Source organism: Podarcis gaigeae, assembly GCF_964106915.1.
Source record: "Podarcis gaigeae genome assembly, chromosome: 8".
Taxonomy (NCBI): Eukaryota; Metazoa; Chordata; class Lepidosauria; order Squamata; family Lacertidae; genus Podarcis; species Podarcis gaigeae.
In genome coordinates, this window is record NC_139684.1 from 39,492,794 (window position 1) to 39,516,363 (window position 23,570).

Consider the following 23,570-nt stretch of genomic DNA (forward strand, 5'->3'; position numbering starts at 1 on the left):
TTGAAATACCTCAGGTTCTTTCATTGCCTGTTCCTGCCCTCCCCTTCCTTAGATCTTTTTCCTGTGTCAGATCTTAGACTGTAAGTTCTCCAGGGCAGAGACCTGTCCCCTTATACTTAGTAAAGATTGTAAGCTCTTCAATGATTGTAAGCTATTGTCTCTGAACACCAAGTGCTGGGTATCACAAGTGGGAAGAGAGCTCTTACATTCAGGTCCTGCTTGTTGACTTCCCATCAGCATCCATTGGGCCACTGTGAAAACAGGACTAGATGAGCCTTTGGCCTGATCCAGCAGCCTCCTTCTCCTTAAATTCTTCTGCAAATGTTTGTTTTAGAGCAGTTGAATTGAAGCATCTTGCAGAGAATGTCCCAGATTACAAAATGTCAATGTCAAGAAGAAATCAGAGGCATACTTTTTTGGAAATGGCCTGAAATTTCACATTGAGCAATAGCTTTTCACTGCAAAAAGATTTTTTTAAAAAAAGCAGCTGTTACTTTCCAACACATTTTTGCATAGACACAAGAGATTTGGAGGAAGCAGATGCAGCCTGGTGTTCATGGTCCTGAGAGCTTGTTTTAACTGAAAGCAACCTCTGGTGTGTTTTAGCCTTTCTACATTCCCATCAGGTCAGTACCAAAGGAAGCTGGAGCATCCTGCTGGATCTTTCCAGGTTACAGATTCATTGGACCTGAAGCCAAGCACAAAACTGCTGCTAGCTTAAACCTTGGCAAGTCTTCTGCTCTCGTGCACAGAATGGCTGGTAATTATGGTACATTTTGGCCTTCCATCTACAGCAAGGGTGAGGAAGCATTTTCATTCTGAGGGCTGCATTCCAGAGGCAAATGTGGGAGGAGCAACAAATAGAAATGTTGCCTATACAGTGGTACCTCGGGTTAAGAACTTAATTCGTTCTGGAGGTCTGTTCTTAACCTGAAACCGTTCTTAACCTGAGGTACCACTTTAGCTAATGGGGCCTCCCACTGCTGCCGTGCTGCCGCCACCGTGCAATATCTGTTCTCATCCTGAAGCAAAGTTCTTAACCCGAGGTAGTATTTCTGGGCTAGTGGAGTCTGTAACCTGAAGCGTCTGTAACCCGAGGTAGCACTGTATACAAAAGGCAACTTTTTACACACATTCACACACTCCTCTCCATCCAGGCAAGCAAAGGTCATAATCAAAATTCAAGGACACCTTCCAGCTGGGCAAAAACATTCAAGGAGGGTGCAAAATAGGGATTAATGAGGGCTGTCACCTGGGGAGAGGTCAATGACAAAGAGGCACAGAGGGCTGCATTTGGGCCTGAAGTCCCCCACCTCTGAGCTACAATGTAATCCTTGCCTTGCTTTCCACCTCCCTTGAAAGCTGATGCCACAGTGATGGCTGTGTTGCATTCTGTCCCCTATGCATCATCCCTTTAAATACAACCTAGCATACAATGCTCATCAACTAGGGGAAACTCTGTTGCAGGCCCCTGTTAAGAGCCCTACCAGAGAGCTGTAGATAGCCCTGTTTCATAAGCCCTGTTGCATGACCAACACCATGTTGAGCCAGAACAAATCTTCATGGTTCGACAGACTGCACAGAAGGCACGCCCACTCTTTTTCGCCAACAAAAAGAATGAATTCCCATGCATTTACTTGAGTGTTGCACAGAATGATGTCCTGGATGAGAGTGTGTGTGTGTCACGGAACCTACCCAGTCCTCAGCTAGAATGCAAATCATTCACTATTGTGATGCTTTTCATAGAATCATAGAGTTGTAGAGTTAGAAGGAAACATGAGTCCAACCCCCTGCAATACAGGAATTTTTTGCCCAGTTTTTTGCCCTTGAACCCATGACCCTGAGGTTAATGTAGACTACTCTGTTTAAATTGTCACACTCCTGCAGGAATATTGTTGGTCATTTCCAGAGTTGGTGAGGCTCATTTGACAAGAAGGAACTGAGCCTTTAGTGTCATTGGCCCAGTATTGTAGAATACTCTGCCCATAGAGGTGCCTTCTGTTTCAACTTTTAAACACCTGGTGAAAACTATTCTATTCCATCAGACTTATGCAGGCTGTTAAGAAGATGTTGTTCCACAACAGTTACCTGATTTCTGATTTTAACTTTTTAATATATATTTTTAAATCATATTGTTTGTTATGAACAATTGTTGCAAACAGTTCTGGTTTTTTTAAAAAAAAACAAAAACAAATTAGCAGTACAGAAATATTTTTATAAATAATAATACCCAAATTTTAAAAACATGTCCCCAAAATTCTATAGCAGCGGAAGAAAAGAAAGGGAGTTACGGTATTCCTTTAGCATGTCTCCACATATTCTGTGCACTGAAATGCAGATTTCAACCGCCACCTCCCTACACCCCCACCAACCAACCCCCCAGAATACACACAGAGAAAAGCACCACTATCGCCCAACAAGACGAATGCAAGCATAATCAGGTGAGACTAAATTTATTTACCCATTTGAAAGCAGACACAAGAGGTTATGAAAGATAGATATTTATTGGCAGGTACCTTTGGTACACAATCACAAAACATTTTAAAACAAGCAATTACAATAAATACTTTGCCTACTATAGATGGAGACATTCAGATTCATCCAAAGCACTGTGTCTGTTCTCAGGGGTGCAAAGTCACACACTTTTGAGCGCAAGTTTCCCTGCTCACTTCTGCCCTCAGTGGACAAGACTTTGCACAAGGTAGGAGCTCCAGGTGGGTGTTCCATCATCCACGTGGTAGCACAGGATCAAAGCAATCACTTTGGTTTTAAGCTGACAGCAAAATGCGCATAATGCCCTTTTCAAACAATGAATGCATATCCATGACTGCTTTCTCTCTCTCTCTCTCTCTCTCTCTCTCTCTCTCTCTCTCTCTCTCTCACACACACACACACACACACACACACACAGGGTCTGTATTAATGGTAGCTTGTACACACTCCTAACCTGTACATACACTGAACACATGCTTTAGCACACATGAATGTTGTCCCTCAATGATCTTTGGATTTTAACCATTGTAGTTTTTGCAATACTCTAAAGTGTTTTCCCCCTGGGATTACTGCACATTCCTTTTCCCCAATTACAATGCAGGGGCGGGGGCGGGAGGAGGTCACAACTACCACCTCTAAGCTCAGAGCAAGACATGCAACTCTCTAGAAAAGCAGCAATTAACTCCTGCTTCTCTCCCCCTCCCAGTGATTGTGTCACACCCCTGATGTACCAAGAAGTAACACAGAGATTTACCCCCTTCCTCCTGCTGCAACCATGGCATAAACACAGAGATTGCCCAATCCACACAGCCATGTGCACAAATGAGTTGCAGTGCTCACCCATTCACCTCTTGGCACACACGAAACTGCTCCCTCCACTGGATGGGAGAGCTGTGTGCTCACAGTTACAAGGGATCTCTGAAGCGCATGTGTGCTAATAGCTCCTTAAGAGCCCAGGCTGATGTAGCTCTATACCACTGTTTCCCAACCTTGGGTCTCTAGCTGTTTTTTGAACTACAACTCCCATCATCCCTACCTAGCAAGACCAGTGGCCAGGGATGATGGGAATTGTAGTCCAAAAACAGCTAGAGAATCAAGATTGGGAAACACTGCTCTATACACAGATATTTACATAGCTTCTGATTCTGGGACCCTTTGATTGGTCCTCATTGATGCATATCCTACTGGATCCCCACCAGCACCACCCTCCTATGGACCCACTCGTCTATGCTTTCCCCATTAACATAGATATATACAGCATCCTCCTCCAAAACATTGCCCGGATGGAAAAGAGCCAAGAACATATTACTGCTCTTCTTCTTAAAGGTGGAGAATCTCAGGCCTAAGGACCCTCTGGACCTCTCTGTCTTGCCCTTGGGACTCTCTCTAGGCCACACACTCCTCTCCATGCCTTCCAGCTGTTAAGACTTGCTGGAGTTTGTCCTAGAATGGTAGCAGTGGTAGCTCCTACTTGCTTGGCTGGAGGAATCAGTGCATAGAAACTGCACAGAGTCACATTCACTGCCTCAGCTACCGCTGTCATGTGACACCCCCATGTGGCCCTCAGACTGAATAAACTTCCCCAACTCTGCTCTGAAGCATCTATCACTTGACCTTTTGAGCTAGGATACTGGTCTCATGCTGGCCACATGACCCGGAAGCTGTACGCCGGCTCCCTCGGCCAATAAAGCGAGATGAGCGCCGCAACCCCAGAGTCAGTCACGACTGGACCTAATGGTCAGGGGTCCCTTTACCTTTACCTTACTGGTCTCACCAAGTAGAGCTGTTCACATTTCGCTCTTGGGATATTTTGTTTACTGAAAAACCCTTCATAGTTAATATAGCTTAAGGGGGTGAGGTACACGTTACTCTTTAAGAATAAAACAAAATCAGGAAGAACCACAGCTCAGTTTTAGAGCATCTGCTTTGTATGCAAAAGGTTCCAGATTCAATCCCCCATCATCTTCAGGCAGGGCTGGAAGAAGACCTCCTGTCAGGAGATCTGCTGCCAGTCAGTGTAGACAAAACTGGGATGGACCCATGGTCTGACCATATAAGACAAGTTTCATATGTTCATCATTCTGTTTAGTTCTTAAATGACTTAGCATAATCTACCTTCCCCCTCCACCACAAAAAGAACTACGCAATACGAGCTAAAATAAAACTTCACAGGAATATATTACATAGATGCAAAAATGTATAGCTAGGTGTGGTTTCTTAATAGCATAGGTAAGAAGCCACTTGGTCAACAAAGTCATCACAGAATTCTCACTGGGATATATTGAAAATATAAAGAGAGCAAAGCAGCCACAAGACAGCTAAAGATGGGCGTCTTGGGAGCAGGGGAGCAGACCTTGATGACTGCAACATCAAAGAATTACTTGCACATGGGAACAGAGGTGGAGCTAGCTGCTCCAGCACCCAGAGGGCAGGGCCGCCCACGGGGTTGGGGTGAGCATCCCAGGGTGGTGGCGCCCACAGTGAGTGGCGAGCGTCCCGGGGGGGCGGGGCAGTGATGTCACACACCCCTCAGGGATGACACCTGGGGTGGACCGCACCCACCGCACCCCCCTTCCTCTGCCAGTGCATGGGAATAAGCTTTTGGAGATCACCACCAATAACATTTTCACATCACCCCTAGACTTTTCGGTGGACTCTGCTCACATGCTTAGCTGCCAGTGATTGAGTGCACAGAAATCAGATGACTTGACATGCACATGTGAATCAACCCCTTTGAGTCCCTTTCTGCAAAGCTCATATAAGCCCATCTCTGCAGCTGAAGCGTCTCTCATTCACTGGGGCTTGCAGGGTGTGCTTGTGTGTGTATCAATTATCTATCTATCTATCATCTATCTATAACTATCTATCTATATCTATCTCTATCATCTATTTATCTATATTGTTTACATTCCAGGTACACTGAACACACACACAGCAGCTCCATCTAGATGCCCAGTACTAAACAACACAAGGAGATATGTTTCTTGGGGACACTTCCATATTCCCCTAAATGCAGACATTTATACCAAAAGGGGGGGGGAGAGATACAGTGGTTGGAGCTTGCATCACCCCTCCTCTTCAGGAAACACATTACCCAGTCAGCATAACAGCCCTACAGATGTCCCTCTCTGTTCTGAGGCCAATGAATCAACATGGTATGTGTCTTTTTGGGATCAAAGCCGCTGAATCACAACCTCACTTTTTTCCTTTCAAAAACAAAGCCATCCAGCAATACCCCAGTACTGGTTTTAAAGCTACTTTAGATGTATGTTACAGTGCTGAGAAGCCCAAAAGAATGTTTAATTGTTTCCTTTTTTATGTCAAATTCCATATGGGGAAACACTCTCTCTCTCTCTCTCTCTCTCTCTCTCTCTCTCTCTCACACACACACACACACACACACACACACACATCTACATGTATAAACCCAGAACAATGTTCCCAAAAGGAAAAATTAAATGGTTGATGGTGATACAAAAATAGATCTAAATTGAATCCTTAAAAAACGAATGTTTTGCCCAGGATTCTCTCAAACAGTGATTTGCTGGTTTTCTCGGAAAATGGGTCTTTGGTGTGGTCCACAAGAATCCTGGAAATTCCTATATATCTGGTCATAATGCAGCTCCTCGCCTATTGGGTGGATCAAAGAGTTGCTGTCGCTCTTCCCAGCTTCCTCCACCAACTGACGAATATGCAGCTGCTCAATCTAAAGTTGGGAGAAGATCAGAAATCCTTATTTTGAGCAGTGGCGCCTTTGAAGGATTGAATGTGCAGCAGAATGGTCCTACTCAATTGTGGATACTATTGTTGTTGTTGTTGTTGTTGTTACTATTACTATTGCTATCCTGCCCTTCACCATAAGGCCCCAAGGCGGCTTACAACATTAAAACACAACATGACAACAAAATATTAAAAGCAGTTTAAAACAACTCACAATTACATAAATAAAGCAGGTCCTAAAAATATACACCTCAAGTGTCAAAAGCCCATGCAAAGAGGTGTGCCTTCAGCAATCGCCAGGAAGTGTATAAGGAAGGTGTGAGATGTACGTCTGTGGGGAGTTCCACAACTTACAGGCTGCCACAGAGAATGGGTCCTCCTGGACTGCTGCCACCACCCCAAGCCTCTGAGGGCAGAGAACTACCAAGAGGAACCCCTCTGCTGATCTTGGTGCTCAAGATGGTCTGAAGGGAAGGAGGCGGTCTTTCGGATATTTGGGGCTGGAGTCATTTAGGGCTTTGAACACTAACGTGAGCATCCTGAATTTGGCCAGGAAAAAACCCGGCAACCAGTGGAATACTACTCTGGGTTAATATTCAGTGCTAGTCCTACTCTACTCTCTTTCTTATAAATATTCTCCTTCTTACATACACTAAGCCCTCAATTTATGCTGGGGTTATGTTCCAGGGATTGCACGTAAAATCATGTATAGTCAAAACACATTGGGTGCAATGGCAGGTGGGATTGCCAAAGTCTTTTTTTCTGGATGCCCACTCCCTTTTTAGTTGTTGTTGTTTTAAAAAAAATGCCAAGTACAAAAAACTGACCATGCACAAGTTAAATGTGCGTAAGTTGCAGGCTTACTGTAGTCTCTTTCTTTTTTTGTTGCAATACTTGATAGAGGAAATACTTGAAAGAGGCTGTCAAATGTGAGGTTGTATCTATCTGCCTTGTCTATATGATGATGATTATGATGAGAGAAACCTCCTTGTGAATACAGGGCTTATCCATCCTTATCCACACCCTTTCCAGGCTGCACTTAAAAGTTTTGTATCTGAGTGTGGTCTTTCCCCCAGCAGGTTTTGGTGGGTCTGGAGTGCAAAGAAAAAAGGATGCTTGGACATAGAGCTATGAAGTGCAGACCATGCCTGGAAAGACTTCTTCCATAAAAGTCCTCTCTCCCCTTTTCCTGGCTTTGCTCGACTCATGTAGACTTTTAAGCCTTAATGGAAGGGAACATGACACTTCTGTGTTCCCTGTAGACAGCAGCTTAGCATGCCAATGCTATCAAATAAATGTTTTGGCACACCAAGCCATCTAGAGAGCAGACAGCTCTTTCTGTGAAGGGGCCTACCTCCATAAAGGGAAGGGGAGGGCCACCTCAGGTTCACTTGCCAAACTTAGGGGAACAGAATGCCTTACTGACACCAAAATCAGGCAACCCTGAGCATAAAACACATTTTAAAACATTTTCCCCAAAACATGAGGACTAGTATCTTGGTTGCCTGCTTTAAAAACAAACAGAAAAGAAAGTGCTGCACTTGATTGTTGATGCTACATTGAGGGTGGGAAAGGAGGAACTTCCCTGAATTTAACACTGGGAAGTCACAAGATCGTCTTGCACTATAAATGAGAGAACTCAAGTCGGAGAAGAACTCGGGGGCACAGAGATAATATAAACAACTGACACCAAGACAGACTATAATACTTGCCTCAACTAGGATCAGCTTATAGCGTAAAGGGGTAGCATCTGGAAACTCCTCCCCGAAACATAGAAGAACTTTGCTGTTTGGGAAGCGGCCTTGATTGTTGTAATACTGGTGAAATTCTAGAAGAAGAAAATGGCAAATGTTTTAATTAGAGGCAGAAGTCATTTGTCTCTGTGTCTGGGAGCCCAACTGCAGGTGGGTCTGTAACAAAATGGAGACAGAGGTACTTGGAATGCTGAACAAGGGAATATTATGTGTGCATAATGCTTCTATGACACTCAAGAATACAATTCAGTGAAGGCTATCCTTACTTTTTTCAAAAAAATAATAATCTTGGACAGCATCCAACTAAACAGTTCTGCAATGGAACTTCCCCTCCCTCTTCTCTCCCCACGTGCCCCCTAAATTTGCTCCACATGGTTGGGGAACTCCCATAACATATTGAGAGGTGCATGGGGAGGAGAATTCTAGGAATCTCAGCTTTTCATTATTGTTGTTTAAAAATGAAACAAGTTTCTAGCCCTTAAGAGTGCAAAAAAATATTTTAAGTTTGTGTGTGGCAATGCCTGCTGAAACCTCAAAAGATGGGGGTGAAGAACAGAATACCCAGGACTTAGACGAGATCTTTTTCCCCTCTTCCCCATGGAGAGAAGAGACAAAACAAATTGCATTTCCATGCAGATTTTGAACCTACACATAACTTATGCAGGGTGCAGAATCACACTGGCATTGGGTGACCTTCACAAAGCACATTGATCTTAGTTTCAAATTTGAGGGTGCACAATGTCCCTGGGCATAAAATTCTCAAGCACATGGGGGCAAGTGAGAAATGCACCACAACCTCCCACAGACCTCTGAAGAGGGAATGGGTGAATCTGTTGATTTCAGTTTCTAATTTTTCCAGTCTTTGGTTCAGCTTCCCAAATTTCCACATCAGTTTGCATTTTTTTTAAACATATATGTTTTTGCAAAGCAATTCTCCCTTAGTACAATGCAGTTTTTGTAGGTTATATTTTTACAAACATATACATTTCTATGCCCATTTTGACCCAGAATAATCGTTTCGGTACATATGAGTTGGCTGGAGAACCAAACTGCAAAAATTCGGAGGGTGTGAATTTTGAAGAGTGGCTGCGTTTCAGTTTGTGTTTTGGTTCAGAAACTGCAAATTAGGTAGGTTCGCCTTTACACACGAAATGAATCGGATTCATCCCCTATCCATACCTCTGAGAAAGTGATTGGTGTCAAATATCTTTACCACCTCGTCTCGGTCAAGCTTGTTAGGGCGGTCCTTGTAGATCATGGTGTTCCCGCTCCAGAAGACCCGGCCCTGGCTCAGCCTCTTGATGAAAATGCCCTGCCTGTTGGACTGCAGAAGGACACCCCTCTCCAGGTGCCCAAAGAGCTTCTTGGTGATCTGTCTCTGCCGTTCGTTTGGGATCACGTCCGCCGACGGGAACCGCACGTGATCAAAGCTTTCCAAGGCATAAGGCAGCTCTCCAAGGGAGATCCGGCAACCTTCGGGGCGAGAGGTTGTTGTGTTTCCCACCAGCTTCCCGCCATAGTAGAAGCTGATCACCATCTGGGAATAGCCTGTGAAGAGATATGTGGCAATTACCCATCAAGGGGTTGTATGTGGCCAATTTATTTACTTATTTATATAAAAAACTGTTAATACTGCTCTTTGGCAAAAGAAAATAGCTCCTAAAGTGGCTCAGAAATATCTGTGGTAACACAGTGCCTGTCCCCCAGTTTAAAAGACACAACATGAACGGAAAAGGGGTCTGGAGGGAGAATGAAAACGGCAAACTCAAGCTCCTAATTTCAGCTACCAAGTTATAGTGGCTCTGACAGGCCTGTCACCATGGGCTGCTTTTACTGGGAGTGGGGAAGCAGGAGTTTTTGGTATCTTTAACTCCCCCCCCCCTAAAAAAAATAGACTTGGGTTGAAAACGAAATGAAACGAAGGCTAACTGTACCAGATGTTAACTGAGGGAGGAAACTGAACATTCGCTATACCTGAATGAACTGCTTCATAGCCAGTGCACCCACTCATCAGCGGCAAAGCTGTGGGTTTAAAAAAAGAAAAGAAAAGGTACATGTATTTATTTTATTTACTTCTATAACAAGCGACATCCTGCCCTTCTGGTGTCTGCACACCACTTAGGGCAGCTAACATCTATACAAGCCAACCAAAAAAAAATATTATTATTTTCTAAATTACATTATAAGCAAAACAGAAACAGCAGCTAAAACAGAGGCATGGGATAAATACTTATTTGCCCACTAAAACCAGTGCCTGCCTAAACAAGATGGCTTATATATTTATATTTATTAAAGTATTTGTGTAGTACAGGACAAAAGTGGACCTTGTGAGCCCTTATGGTTGCTAAGAGATTTATACTTTCAGCCTGGAAGGGTAAATACCCACTGCCTATTACTGAATGATCTGAGGACCTCACTGCCCTGGCTACATTGGAATATATTTCATATAGACATGAATTTCATGTGGACACCTGAAGGGCTTATATATTTAGCTTCTGCGTGTAACTTAAGATACACATGCTGGTGTTTACTGTATCCATGATGTGAGCACCTTGACTTTCTGAGAACATAACAGTGCCTTACCAGGACTTGACTGCTGAGTCCACCACTCAGGTATTGGTGGATTTCTTCCAGTCTCCTGAAGCGGTGAAGGGCTTCGTTTAATTGTGCCAAGGTATTCATCCACTGCAGAGGGGGGCTGGAAAGTTTATGGGGGGGCGTGGAGAGATAGAAGACGACCATTGAGATGGCAATGTTAACATTATAAGTACTGTATATGTAACCCGAAAGCAATGATGCTCCTGAGAGTTATTCTGCTGCTTCGTATGACAAGATGTCTCCCAAGAGCCCCTCCAGAAATAAAGAGTAATACTTATAAAGACATAGGAGATGCAAACACACACGCACAAATTATATGTGTGTCAGAGAGAATTTGACTTTGAGAGGGGGAGGACAGAGAGAGGGAAAGTGTGTGTGTGAGAGAGAGAGAGAAACAGAGACAGGCAGGCAGGCAGGCAGACAGAGAAGAGCATGGACATAGCCAGGATTTATGTTGGGGGGACAGTCTTTATGTTAGAGGTGCAGAACCAAGCTGTTAGTTTCATTTATTTACTTGATTTAGGGGAGCAGCTGCCTTCCTGCCCCCCCTCTTGGCTACACATATGAAGAGAAGAGGTCAGTGTGTCCAGTGCTGCTGCATCTTATCAAGTACTCACATCTTGATAAAAGTGTCATGGATGCCAGCACAAAATGGCAGCAAAACCAGCAGTAAAAAAAAAAGTGACGGTACCCCAGACCACTGACTACTGTCCCCCAAAAGCACTGTGTGTTTCAAAGCACTTAACATTGTTTCAGTAATTTTTAAACCACCCCTAATGTAGACACACACACACACACACACACACAAATCAAATTGCAGCTTGACAGTTGTGAAACTGTGGTTTGCACACAATCCAAATGCCAGATGGGGGAAGGATTTCTTATCCCACAAAGGCTGCATGTTCCCCTGTGCAATAAGTGGCCCAATTTCCCCATTACAGCTGAAGAACTGCTTTTCTGGCAGTTCTTTACTGTGAGAACATAGGAAGCAGCCTTTTACTGATTCAGAGAATCGGTCCACCTAGTTCAACATTGCCTACACTGACTGGCGGTGACTCCCCAGAGTTTCCAGCCCTATCTGGGGGTCCTGGGAACTGAACCTGAAAGCTTCTCTATGTGCGATGCAGATGCTCTGCCGCTAAGTTAAAGCCCTTCCTTACTAAAGAAGAAGGGCCAAACTGTGCTTTAAAGGGTTTGGAATCCATTGACCATAGTTCCCATTTCATGCTTAATAGGATGCTATAGCTACCCAATATGTGCACATTTCAATCTGCAGAGCTTGCACTTTTATAAGTGCCACATAATGTTTGATCTGCACTGGCAAGAAATCAATATTGTAATGTGGCAGCAGCTATTCCTAGGAACTCCCAGCCTATTGATATTAGGAAAGGCCCTTTATTGTCCTACTTTCTTTGCCTGCTAAGGCTTTTTTGTTTAGGCAAGCCTACAAAGACATTTGATTTTATTATGTGTCTTTGTTTTGAAAACTGTTCCTTTTATCTATATTCTGATTACTTCATCCACCATGTTTTTAATGTATTTCTTTGCTTTTTTTAAAAAAATGAATATTTTATTAACTTATTTATGTAAACAGCTTACAGGTTTGTTTGTTTTTATTTAAACAATATATGAAACATTCTAAAGAAATAAAAGAAATGAAAATTTGAAATGGTACAGTGAATTTCATTCTGGGTGGAGTGAAAGGGGATGGAATGAAGGGAATTTAACACCCTCATCCCAGCCCAGCTATGGCAATACACATAAGCCCTCCTCAGCCATAGAGCCTGGACACTCAAGGGCAAAGGTGTGCATGGACTGAGCATGTGTGGAGAGGGATAGAGGAGAAATTTGATTCATTTCACATTTAAATGTGAACTTACAAAATCCGCACTTTCCAAAGCAATACATTAACTGAAGCACTGCCATCCTTTGAAATTCACACTTTTTGTAATGCCAACTAATGCATACAAATATATATATACTGTACATGTGACCCTTCAAAAAAAAAAGAAAGTGTGAAGAAATAAAGTTATATATTAGCATGTGCAAACGGGGTGTTAATTACCTCTTTCATCAAGTCATCTATTGCAGAAGCACTGCACTCCATTTCCGTTACTTCACTCAAGCTGCACCCATTCCCCATCCCCATTTTGCCTGGGAAGAAACACAGTTTAAATACCATTACAAACTATTCTAAAAGAGTGGCAACTTTGGCATGTAGTTTAGCCCTCTGCAAGAGGGTTTTAGGTACTTCCGTAAGGGCCATCCAACTTTCCACCCCAAATAATCTGAAAACTGTTTGACGATACCCTGCGATCCAGGTTGTTTGCATGCCAAGGCCCCCATGACTCGCAGTCCCCTAGTGGCTAATAAACACACAGACACAAGTATTTAGGTTTATGGGTTCCCAAAAGCCACAACTTTATTGGTTACAGATGTGAGCAGTTTGGCTTAGGCATTGGGTGAAGCCAGGCTATATCTCAACTCCCACCCATCTGCAGGGAGTCCAACTAAGGGTAAACCACCAATAGGGAGAGCCCTATGACTTACGTCAGGCATAGGCAAACTCAGCCCTCCAGATGTTTTGGGACTACAACTCCCATCATCCCTGACCACTGGTCCTGTTAGCTAGGGGTGATGAGAGTTGTAGTCCCAAAACATCTGAAGGGGCAAGTTTGCCTATGCCTGACTTACGTCAAATAGGGGCAACCCTAGGGGTCCCCACTGGGGTCATGGCATGGCCCTAGCCCACGTCCAGGCATCAGACAGGATCCACACCTGCAGATCCCTTTAACAAGATACCCTTAATGAGGAGAGGCAGGCAGAGGCTACAACATCTCCTCCATCCAAACAAAGGCTTACCCAATGCCTAACCTCACAAAGTTGTGACGATTGCTACAAGGTAGGCAAAAACCAATTTGCCAAGTGGGGAAAAATCCTATCCGGCCCCAACAATATGGCGGCCGACATTTCTCCATTGCAAGGTCGTGTCAGAGCAAAGCATGAAAAGAGGGCGGGTGAGTTGGGAGATCTGGTGAAAAGGTGAGGGGGGCGGCCGTGCCACGTTTTAATTTCCCATGGCCACGTCCCTCTACCGGCACTGATTGGCCAGTGGGGCCACAATGGGCCAGTGACGCGGCAGGGGTCGGCACAAGGGGGCATCGACTCCCCGTCCTCACGCCGGATCATTGCAGGGGCCCGGATGCCTGGCCACAGCACTGCCCACCAAAAAAGGTGAGTGGACTTAGTAAACAGTGGACAGTTTTCCAGAAAAACTGCAAGCTGTTTGCATGAGAATTAAGCCTTGCAGCCTTATGGGGGGTGATTTCTTGACAGCTCAATTCTGTATGCTTGAAAAGTCACCACACACCAAAAACCACAGATAAAAATAAAACAGAGCGAGGCTCGTGTAATACCGGACATTTCAAAGACAGACGTTCTGTGTTCTGTTACTGTAACCACAAATGCACAGCTCTGCTTTACTCCGGCAAAGGGCAAATGCGGAGAGTTGTTGCTCTGTATCCTTGACATCTGGGGCTTTGCAAACCGAGCACTGGGGTGTGGGTGCTGAGGCTGACAATAAAAGGTGCCGTAAAAGCTTTCTCACAGCGCTTTGACACTGGGATTTGATACGAATGGAGACTTCGCGGAATGCAAGAAACATAGAAATGTGGTGTGGTTTTCAAAGAAAGCTGCATCAGTCAAGGGAGTGAGGGACGCCATCAGAGGAAAAAAGCACCTTGATGAATTTCTTTTACTTGTGTGTAAATCAAATCCTGATGTGCAGCAAGCTCCATCTCCCATTCTCTCAAAGAGAAGCTCCCTTGTACTTTGGGGGTACAGAACCTGCTTTGCATACAGAAGGTCACAGGTTCAATCTCTGACATCTCCAAGTAGGACTGGAAATGTAATTTCTGAAACCCTGGAGAGCCTCTGCCAATCAGTGTAGACAACACTGAGCTAGATGGACTCAGCATAAGGCAGTTTCTCATATGTTCCTATGCATGGTTCTTGGATATTACCTAGACAGAATGACTGGTGAATGACCAGCTGTCATGGCAACTGCAGGACATTACACATAAGGACTGGTGGTTAATGTGTGTTCAAGGGGGAGCAAGATCATGCACGCTAGCTGCACCACATGCATGCATTCATAACTTCCAAGAGAGCCTACATGTGAACAGACTCTGCATGCAACTGGCAACCAGTAAATAGACACAGTCTGCATCCCTGCATGCAAACAGTTCATGCATATGCAGATTCTACTGCAGGTTATGGCGTACATGCAAAGGGGGCCGCAGCAGACACAATCCTGCAGTGCATTCAACTCACAATCAGTCTTTTACTTCAGTTTCAAAGTGGTTTGCAACTTTTGAATTCAGGTAGATAATATTTCTGTCTGCAAATCTCTACGATGAAGATGATTAAGTAACTATAGAATCAGGAGAAGAAATTGATTTATTAGGAAATTTACATCTCCGTTTTCTTTATAAAATAAATATAATGTAGTTTTAAAACACAAAAAATGTTTTCACACTGTATTTCCTCCCAAAATTCATTTTCTCCTCAAGAACAGCCCCTCAGTTTGTTCAAAACATATAGATATTTGGGGCTTGCTGTACAATAGATGTGAAGAAACTTTGTATGTGTCTTTAAACAAATCATCTCTTGCCTGTGGTCTGAAGCAGAATCTACTGTGAGCTACACCATGAGATCCTGCTTGGTTCCATTACACTTACATTTCTGTTCTTCCTCTGGAACAATGCGGTAGACCTTATATGGCTCTGAGATGTCCAGTTGTGACCTGTCCGTCACTTCCTCAAAGTCGGGGCTCTTATTCAAGGCACAACGTAACCTTGTCTTCCATGTGGCTGGCTCAGCTTTATCACCTTCCTTGAATTTCCCTTTGAAGACTGCCCAAGCCTAGAGGATAAGCAGAAAAGTTTCTCACAAAGAGGTACCACTGCTTTCTGAGGTTCCAAATGGAGGGGGGGGAAATCAGTGGACTTTCACTGAGAACAATCTCTAAGCAAGACCATCCCTGCCATTCAAGTGCCTCAATGGGCATTCCAGTCTTATTAAATGTGATTCCCATTCCAGTTCATGTCTTCTCTATGCTTCCCCTCATCAGTCAAAATCTACACCACAGTCTCACTATTTTAAAAGTTCAAATGGGTATCCTATATGAATTGTATGGGTATTTTTCCTTCTATTGTATGCAAAGCTGTACTGTATTGTATTGCTTTTTTCTCTCACTAGGTGTCACTACAGGATGATTTGCACAGCTAACAGATTGAGTACCATGCAGCACATAAATACACAAAAAATATGTTCCTTTTTCAAACGTTTTCTTTCACACATTCTCTATGTAAAAGCTACTCCAGCTGCATGAGATGAGCTTTGCAGGCCTTACTCATGTTTCTGCATTTTAAGATCAGTTAGGCTGGCAGGCACTACAGATAGGGCCTTCTCACTGGAGTTCCCTTCTGAGGTATATATGACTGGCTCCTTTGGTTCAGGTTTTTAAGAAAGTTTGTTCTTATTGATTTTTATTATTTTGAGCATTTTTTAAACTGGCTATTTCATTGTGATTCAAACTGTACATTTTAATATTTGTTTTAAATAAAACAGAGTATATTCATAGTAATGTAAACTGCCTTGGGAAAGCTATAGTTTGAAGGGAAGTGTAAAATAATTATCTGAAATAAACGAAGCTTCAGTAAAGTGTAGTAAGAAGCTGTTTTTATTAGGTGGTTTTTAAAAGAAACTTAAGACTACAAAAACTACAGGGAATAAGCCACGGAAGGGCAACCAAAGTGACCAAGAGGCTTGGACAACTTCAAAATGATAGTTTTTATTTCATAGTAGGGGCGGGACATGATATAACTGCATAGAATTATGCATGTTTTGGAGAAAGTGTTTCCCTCTCTCATAATATTAGAACCCAGAGTCATCCAGGAAGCTGAATACAGGAAGACAACAGGAGGGACTTCTTCACATATGACACAATTTGCTCCCACTAAACGTAGTGATGACCACCACCTTGGCTGGCTTTAAAGGGGGATTTGATCAACTGATGCAGGATAAAGTTATCCATGGCTACTGGCCATGATGGCTATCTAGTCCAAACCCTAAAATGCAGGAATCTCAACTAATGCATCTATGACAGGTGGCCACCTAACCTCTGCTTAAAAGCCTCCAATGAAGGAGAGCCCACCACCACCTTCTGAGGAAGCCCTTTCCACTGTCAAATAGATCTTACCATCAGAAAGTTCTCTCTGCAGTTTAGTTGGAATCTCCTGTTTGGTTTGGGTCCTATCCTCTGGAGCAGGAGAAAACAAGATTGCTCCATCTTCCATGTGAAAGCCCTTTAGATATTTGAAAATGGCTATCATACCCTCAGGATTCCTTCCAACTCTACAATCCTATGCGTTCTTGTCAGAAGCACCATGTTTCTGAGTAACAGTTGATGGGAATCACAAGTGTGGAGAGCACTGTTGTGGGCTTCCCAGAGGCATGCAGTTTGCCCTGTGAGAACAGGATGCTAGACTGAATGGGCCTATGGTCTGATCCAAGTGAGCTCTTCTTATGTTCTTAATATAGAGGACAAGCCCAGATTGTGAAAATGCGCCCTCCAAAAGACTTACAGAAACCTCAAGAGTTGTGACTTGAAAAGTTGTTGTTTGCTTTTATAAAGGTATAGAAAGTTTCAGCTACTAAGGAACTCAGGAAAATAAACAGATTTGACATTTGCAGCATTGCTGTAAGGCATATTCTTCATACCTTGAATATGGATGCATCCACCTCCTGGTTGTAATCCTGCTTCCCTGCGTGTTTCCATGGGATACGGAACATGGTTTTCTCATCATTCTCCCAGATCAGGCCAGAATACATCCCACTATCAATTTGTTCAATCAGCCATTGCCTGAGCCGTCTTCCACCGTTTCGATCGCACATCCTGAATGGAAGCATTTGAATGGCTTTTATTAGGAACCTCTCCAGTCAATTAGTCAATCTAACCATCGGCTGCATTTGCCATCTATGGAAATCCAACATGGCCAGATGTTTAGCACACACACCCCATCCCATCCTATGCGTGTTTACTCAGAAGTAAGCCTGAATGATTTCAGTAGAGCTTTTCTTCAGATAAGAGTGCATAGGATCATGTCCTAAAACAGTGATGCAGTTGCAAGTCTGAGAACTAAGAAGATAAGAGACTGAGGAAGTAATCAGGTTGCAAACCAGAGAATGAAAGGGAGAGTCTGGGGGCTGTAACACAATGCTAGCTTAATGTAAAGCACAAGTAATTAAAATAATGCTAGATTTGCTCATTTAAATGTTGATTCTGCCCTTCCTAGAGACTCTGAGCAGAGTGACAATATTTTAAACAGGAAAACAGTGTGAAGCAAACAATTGTAAAATTTAAGACAAAGACATTACACTCCCCCCCCAAAAAAATCTTGTTCAGCCCAAGTTGAGTTTGGCCATACTTAGTAAACATGAGATCTAAATTCCCACTAGTTTATCATAAAGCACCAAATTCAAGCTCTGAATAGGTCTTCAAGAGAACAATGTTCATCTACAGATATCAAACAACTGATATCTACACCCATCCTTACATGTGGTACATGGATAGGAGCAAGGGAAGCTGCCTTATGCTGTGTAGCTGAGTATTGCTTGTTCAACACTGACTGGCAGCAGCAACAGGAGTCTTCCCCATTCCCAATCCTACCTGGAGATGCCTGAGACCTTCTGCATGCAAAGAAGATGCTCTGCCACTGAGCTATTTCCCCACCCCTTAGCACACAGATTCCCAAGGAGGAAACAGTGTTAATTTGCAGCAAAACGAACTAAGGCAAGGCTAGTCAACATGGCACTCTCCTGATATTGTTAGACTCCAACTCCCATCAGCCCCAGCCATTACAGCCAATGGTCAGAAATGATGGGAGTTGGAGTCCAACAACATCTGGAGGCACCATATTGGCTATTCTTCAACTAACATTTGATGGGCCAACCTGGATCAGAAGAATGTCCCCTTTAATCCAGCAATATGTTTCCAACACTGGTCAGTCCGTAAACTCAACATGGAGGACATTTAATGTAGACAGAATAATATATGTAATAAACTGCTTTGGACCAAAAGTCAGAGACATGATGTTGCCCTTTAAGGACCAAAGGAGCTAAGCCTTCAGAAGATCTCCTATGCTTTCAAAAATAGCTTAAAAGGGGGAGGGGAGCAAAATCGAGGCCATTGTGCTGCATTAAGACATTCAATTATTTCCTCATGTCAAGTTTCTGACTTAAATTGCTCGTCCACCCAAAGAAGCCACTTGATGCCCCATAGTGGGAAACACACAGTACACACAAACAGAGAGAACCAGGAACAAAAAAAGACAGCTTCAATTTGATAAAACTCTTCATCCAAGGAAATCATAAAATCAGGGGGTTTTAGAGCTAGAAGGCCCCTGAAGGTCCAATCCACAGCTCAGTGTAATAATCTACAGCATTCCTGAAAGATGCCCATCCAGCCTCTGCTTAAATATCTGCAGCAAAAGAGGCAGCATTTTCCACTATTGAAAAGATCTTACCATTAGAAAATTTTGCCTAGCTGAAACCTGCTTTGCCTACCATTTCCACCCATGGGATCTAGAACAGGTTTGTTCCATCTTCTGTAATCAACTGTCAGCTTTCCCCTTAGCTTACCTCCTCCAGGTAACATGGCCAACTCTTTCAACCATCCCTCACAGGGTTTGTGGTCCAAACCCCATCACCATCCTAGTTGCCTTCCTCTGGACGTGCTCTAGCCCAGGGGGCAAACTATATTGTGGACTGCAACTCCCATAATCCCTAACCACTGCCCATGCTGTTTGGGTCTGATGGGAGTTGTAGTCCTCAGTATCTGGAAGGCAGCTCATTGGCTGTCCCTGCTCTAGCATTTGACACGGCTAGACCTTAGGAACTGTTCCAAGTAGTGTGCAGTTGTTTTGTAATCAAGAAGAAATTAAACCTTTCCCTTGATAAATAATTTACACAAAAATGATTTGAGACCAAATCTCCAGCTAATTTATTATCCTTGGCAGACCAGTAGAATCTGAGCACTAAAAAGAGAGGTCAAAAAGTCAAGCAATGCAAGTTCCAATTAGCAAAGTTGTGTCATGGAGACGCCCCCAGATGACTGTCTTGTCAGAAGGGAACTCACTTAATTGTGCAATGTAATCCTATGCATATCTATTCAGTTCAATGGGATTTACTCCCGAGTAAGTATGCATAGCATTGCAGAGTTGGAAGGGACCGCAAAGAACATCTAGTCCAAACCTCTGCAATGCAGGATCTTTTGCCAATGGCCCTGATATTAAGTCTTACGCTCCACCAGTTGAGCTACTCTTCCTGTAAATACATAGGATTGCAGCTGTAATCTTGAGTTATTTGCAACAGATGAGAAACACGAAGGCCAAAGGCTAGTGTCTGTAAACAAGGATTCCATTTCAAGTCATTATTTGCATTTTTTAAATGCAAGCCACTCGGAAACCTTTTAGGTCACAAGCGACTAATATGTCTAATAAATCATGAATGTATTACTGTATTTTAATTATTATTAATTTTCTAGCCTTCTAGCTCACTACTGTCCACACTAACCGGCCACAGGCTGTAGGGTTTCAGCTCTACAGGCTTTAGGCTCTAGGGTTTCAAGCAGGGAATCTTTCCTAGCCCTACCTGGAGATGAAAGGGGTTGAAGATGGGACCTTCTGCATGAATACTAGTACCTACTGTACCTACACCACTTGTCTGAACTTGAAGGGCTCATCTTCTGCAATTACTGCCTGCTTCACATAGCCACACTTAATTGTAAACCAAGATACCACACTGAAAATTCATTTTAGAATCTGAAATTTTGAATGTTTCTTCCCAAAAATAAGTAGTAGATATTCTAAGTCAAACAAAGAGGAATTACTCTGTATGATCATTTTGCTTTTAAACCAACTAAGAAGAACTACTATAATCATTGTATTACTCCTTGTACACGTTACTGGACAATCTTTTATATAGGCACGTTTTAGTAGATGAAGCATGTTACACTTTTTAGAATTCTTATTTGTCTATTTCCCCCCATTTTATACAGTCCAAGGATACTTGTGCACCCCTTTGCACACTGGCATGGGAATCAGAAGCCCATACAGTGGGTTCAACAATAGGCTTAATACAGAAAAGGGGTGTCCCAAGTTTATTTACTTGTTTTATTTAACAAGATTTATATACTGCTTCATCTGGGAAACCTCTAAGTACTTTACATAAAATAATATAAAATATTCATAAGAATATATTGATAAAATCAACGGACCTTAAAAAAATAAATAGACATAATAATCAAAATGTTGATAAAACCAACAGTTTTAAAAACATACATGATAAAATTACATGTCTGAGTAGGCTTACAAACAAGGTTTTTTAGCAGGCATCAGAAAAAGTACAGCAAAGGCGACTTCCTAATATTGATAGGAATCAAGTTATTTGTGATGTGTTTTGCATAGGGTTAGCAAGGTGTGAATCTGTTCTGAATTTCCAGTACAGAACATGGTGGTTTTTTTAAACCCATGACACAATTTCTTTTAAATTCCACTCACTCAAAACACAGTGGTACAATATAAACACACAACACAGAGAGGTGAGAGACTTACAATCCTATGCATCCTTTCTCAGAAGCAACAACACAATGCTAAGTAAGTTTACTCAGGAGTAAGTCCAATGACATTTACTGCCCAGAGAGTGGCTTCAGCCAACTGACTTTATTCTGTCCTGAGACTTCTCTCAATCTAGATAGCAGTCAACAAAACTCCACAAAGTTCTCATACATCGATTTATTGAAGATCAAAAGGCACATGTAGAAATATGTACTCACATTCCAATAGGCTGCTCTTTGACTTGCTACCAAATAAACGTGCATTGAATTAAAGAATACATATTATATTCAGAGCTAAATTATTAATATTAATAATATTAATAGCAAAACTAATAATAAGGATAATTCAATTCTAAGTTGGTAAGAATAAGAAATATGAAAAAATAGGGAAGCATGCAAAAATAAACCCGTTTCACAAGGAGGCAAATATTTATTATGATTATTTCCTTTATATCTCGCCCTTCCTCCCGAAAGAGCTCAGGGCGGCAAACGGATCCGCAGTTTAAGAACAAAAATCTTCAGGTTTGGCAAGGTGTAATAGCTAAGCAAAATTTTGTGCCTCTTATTAGTAGTCTGGAAGCCCCCAGGCTAAATTGCTATTTTCGCTTTGCAAGAAAAAAAGTTAGCCGGCAACTTCAGCAAAAGGAAAGTACGGCTGGACACACAGAGCACTAACCTCCACATCTGTGCCGGTTGCTGATCTTTATCTACGCTAGATACCAGGTCATGGAAGATGAAACAGAAGCTCGCCCTGACAATATATATGTATATCTATTTCTATTAGAGCCTGGAGGATATGTAGTTTCCTCCCTCCGGATGGGGGGGTGTCTCTGAACCAATGGGAAGAAAGAAGGAGGCGGGCTGGCCAATCAGGAGGGGCCAGTGCAGCGTGCCTTCTTCTCACTACATTCTTTTCCGAGAAATCGGCAGTCTCTCTCGCTCGCTCTCTCTCGGGAGTCCGTTCGAGAGTACCAGTCCAAAGTTCCATCCCCGCGTCAACATTCGACTCCCAAGTCAACGTTCCATTGTCCCCCTGTCCTTTCACTTTCTTTCCTCCGCCCGCGCGCCTCTTAATTCTGACTCCTCTAAAAATCCCCCTGCGCCCATGTGTCGAAAGTTTGGGGGCAGGCTGGATTTCCTGACAGCCTGTGCGCACTCTTTAGTTTTCCTAGTCCCGGGTTTGTTTGTTTGTTTGTTTGTTTGTTTGTTTGTTCGTTTGCTGTTTGTTTTTAAAGATTTTGATAGTGGCATCCCTAGCCCCCGCCCCTGCGCTCACCTTTGTTTCTGCAGCCTTCTCATTGATTTAAAATGATAGTATTTTTTAGAAAGTGGTTGGACTGATTCGATGCATAATCTAGTTAGATTCTAGCAGCTACTGAGCCTTGATGAAGGACTTACTTGCCAAGAGAGGCAAGGGGAGGTTTTGGCTGAGCCTTCAGGAGATGGAGAGGGGGAATTTCCATGGGAAGGCCAAGTTTTCTTTGGAAGCTGGAGTCTGGGAAATCCCGAGCATCTGATGGAAGAAGAAGAGGAGTTTGGACTTGATATCCCGCTTTATCACTACCCTAAGGAGTCTCAAAGCAGCTAACATTCTTCTTTCCCCTCCTCCCCTACAGCAAACACTCTGTGAGGTGAGTGGGGCTGAGAGACTTCAAAGAAGTGTGACTGGCCCAAGGTCACCCAGCAGCTGCATGTGGAGGAGCGGAGACGCGAACCCGGTTCCCCAGATTACAAGTCTACCGCTCTTAACCACTACACCACACTGGCTCCCAGGGATGGGTAGGCAAACCTGCCTGATAAGCGGGAGTTTTTATCAAACTGTGTGAGGCACACAGACACCCCCAAAAGACCCAGGGCCTGAGGTGCTACTTAAAACACATGTGCCTGCAGCCCTTCAAGGTCTGAAGCAACGAGCTTTTCCATCACCAACTACTTGATCCCTGGAGATGCCATAACCTGTATCAGGAGTCTGCTGCATGGCCTCCCCAACCACCCACACAACACACTGTGTTACACAGATGTGAGATTCATTACTTTTTGGGTTCCTGGGCCAAAGCTTGAGTCTGTTAGAATCAGAGCTGGACTAACCACTAGGCACTATATATCCTATGGGCCCTTCCAGCATGTCAGGATTCCAGGTATTGCTCTGCAACCCGTAGTTGGAATGAGAAAGTCCCTGCCATTTAAGAACAAAGGAAAAGTCTGGCTTCTGGATCAGGGCAAAGAACCATCTAGGCCAGCATCCTGTTCTCACAGTGGCCAACCAAATGCCTATGGAAAGCAGCCCAATAGCAGAACTTTACAAGCTGGGCTCAGCCTGCTGCAAA

At 43.3% G+C, this 23,570-nt stretch overlaps 1 protein-coding gene across 1 annotated transcript; it reads right to left on the bottom strand.

Annotated features, from left to right (window-relative positions):
• Positions 1-2,485: 2,485 nt before the first annotated feature.
• Positions 2,486-22,422, bottom strand: IRF8 (interferon regulatory factor 8). The gene is made up of 10 exons (XM_083752997.1): positions 21,920-22,422; positions 17,349-17,523; positions 15,305-15,488; positions 12,631-12,719; positions 10,551-10,665; positions 9,942-9,989; positions 9,147-9,515; positions 7,926-8,041; positions 3,616-6,199; positions 2,486-3,470 (listed from the first exon to the last, which is right to left on the bottom strand). The coding sequence occupies exons 1-9, from the start codon at positions 21,925-21,927 to the stop codon at positions 6,023-6,025; spliced, it is 1,281 nt and encodes a 426-aa protein (XP_083609123.1). The 5' UTR covers positions 21,928-22,422; the 3' UTR covers positions 2,486-3,470; positions 3,616-6,022.
• Positions 22,423-23,570: the final 1,148 nt, after the last annotated feature.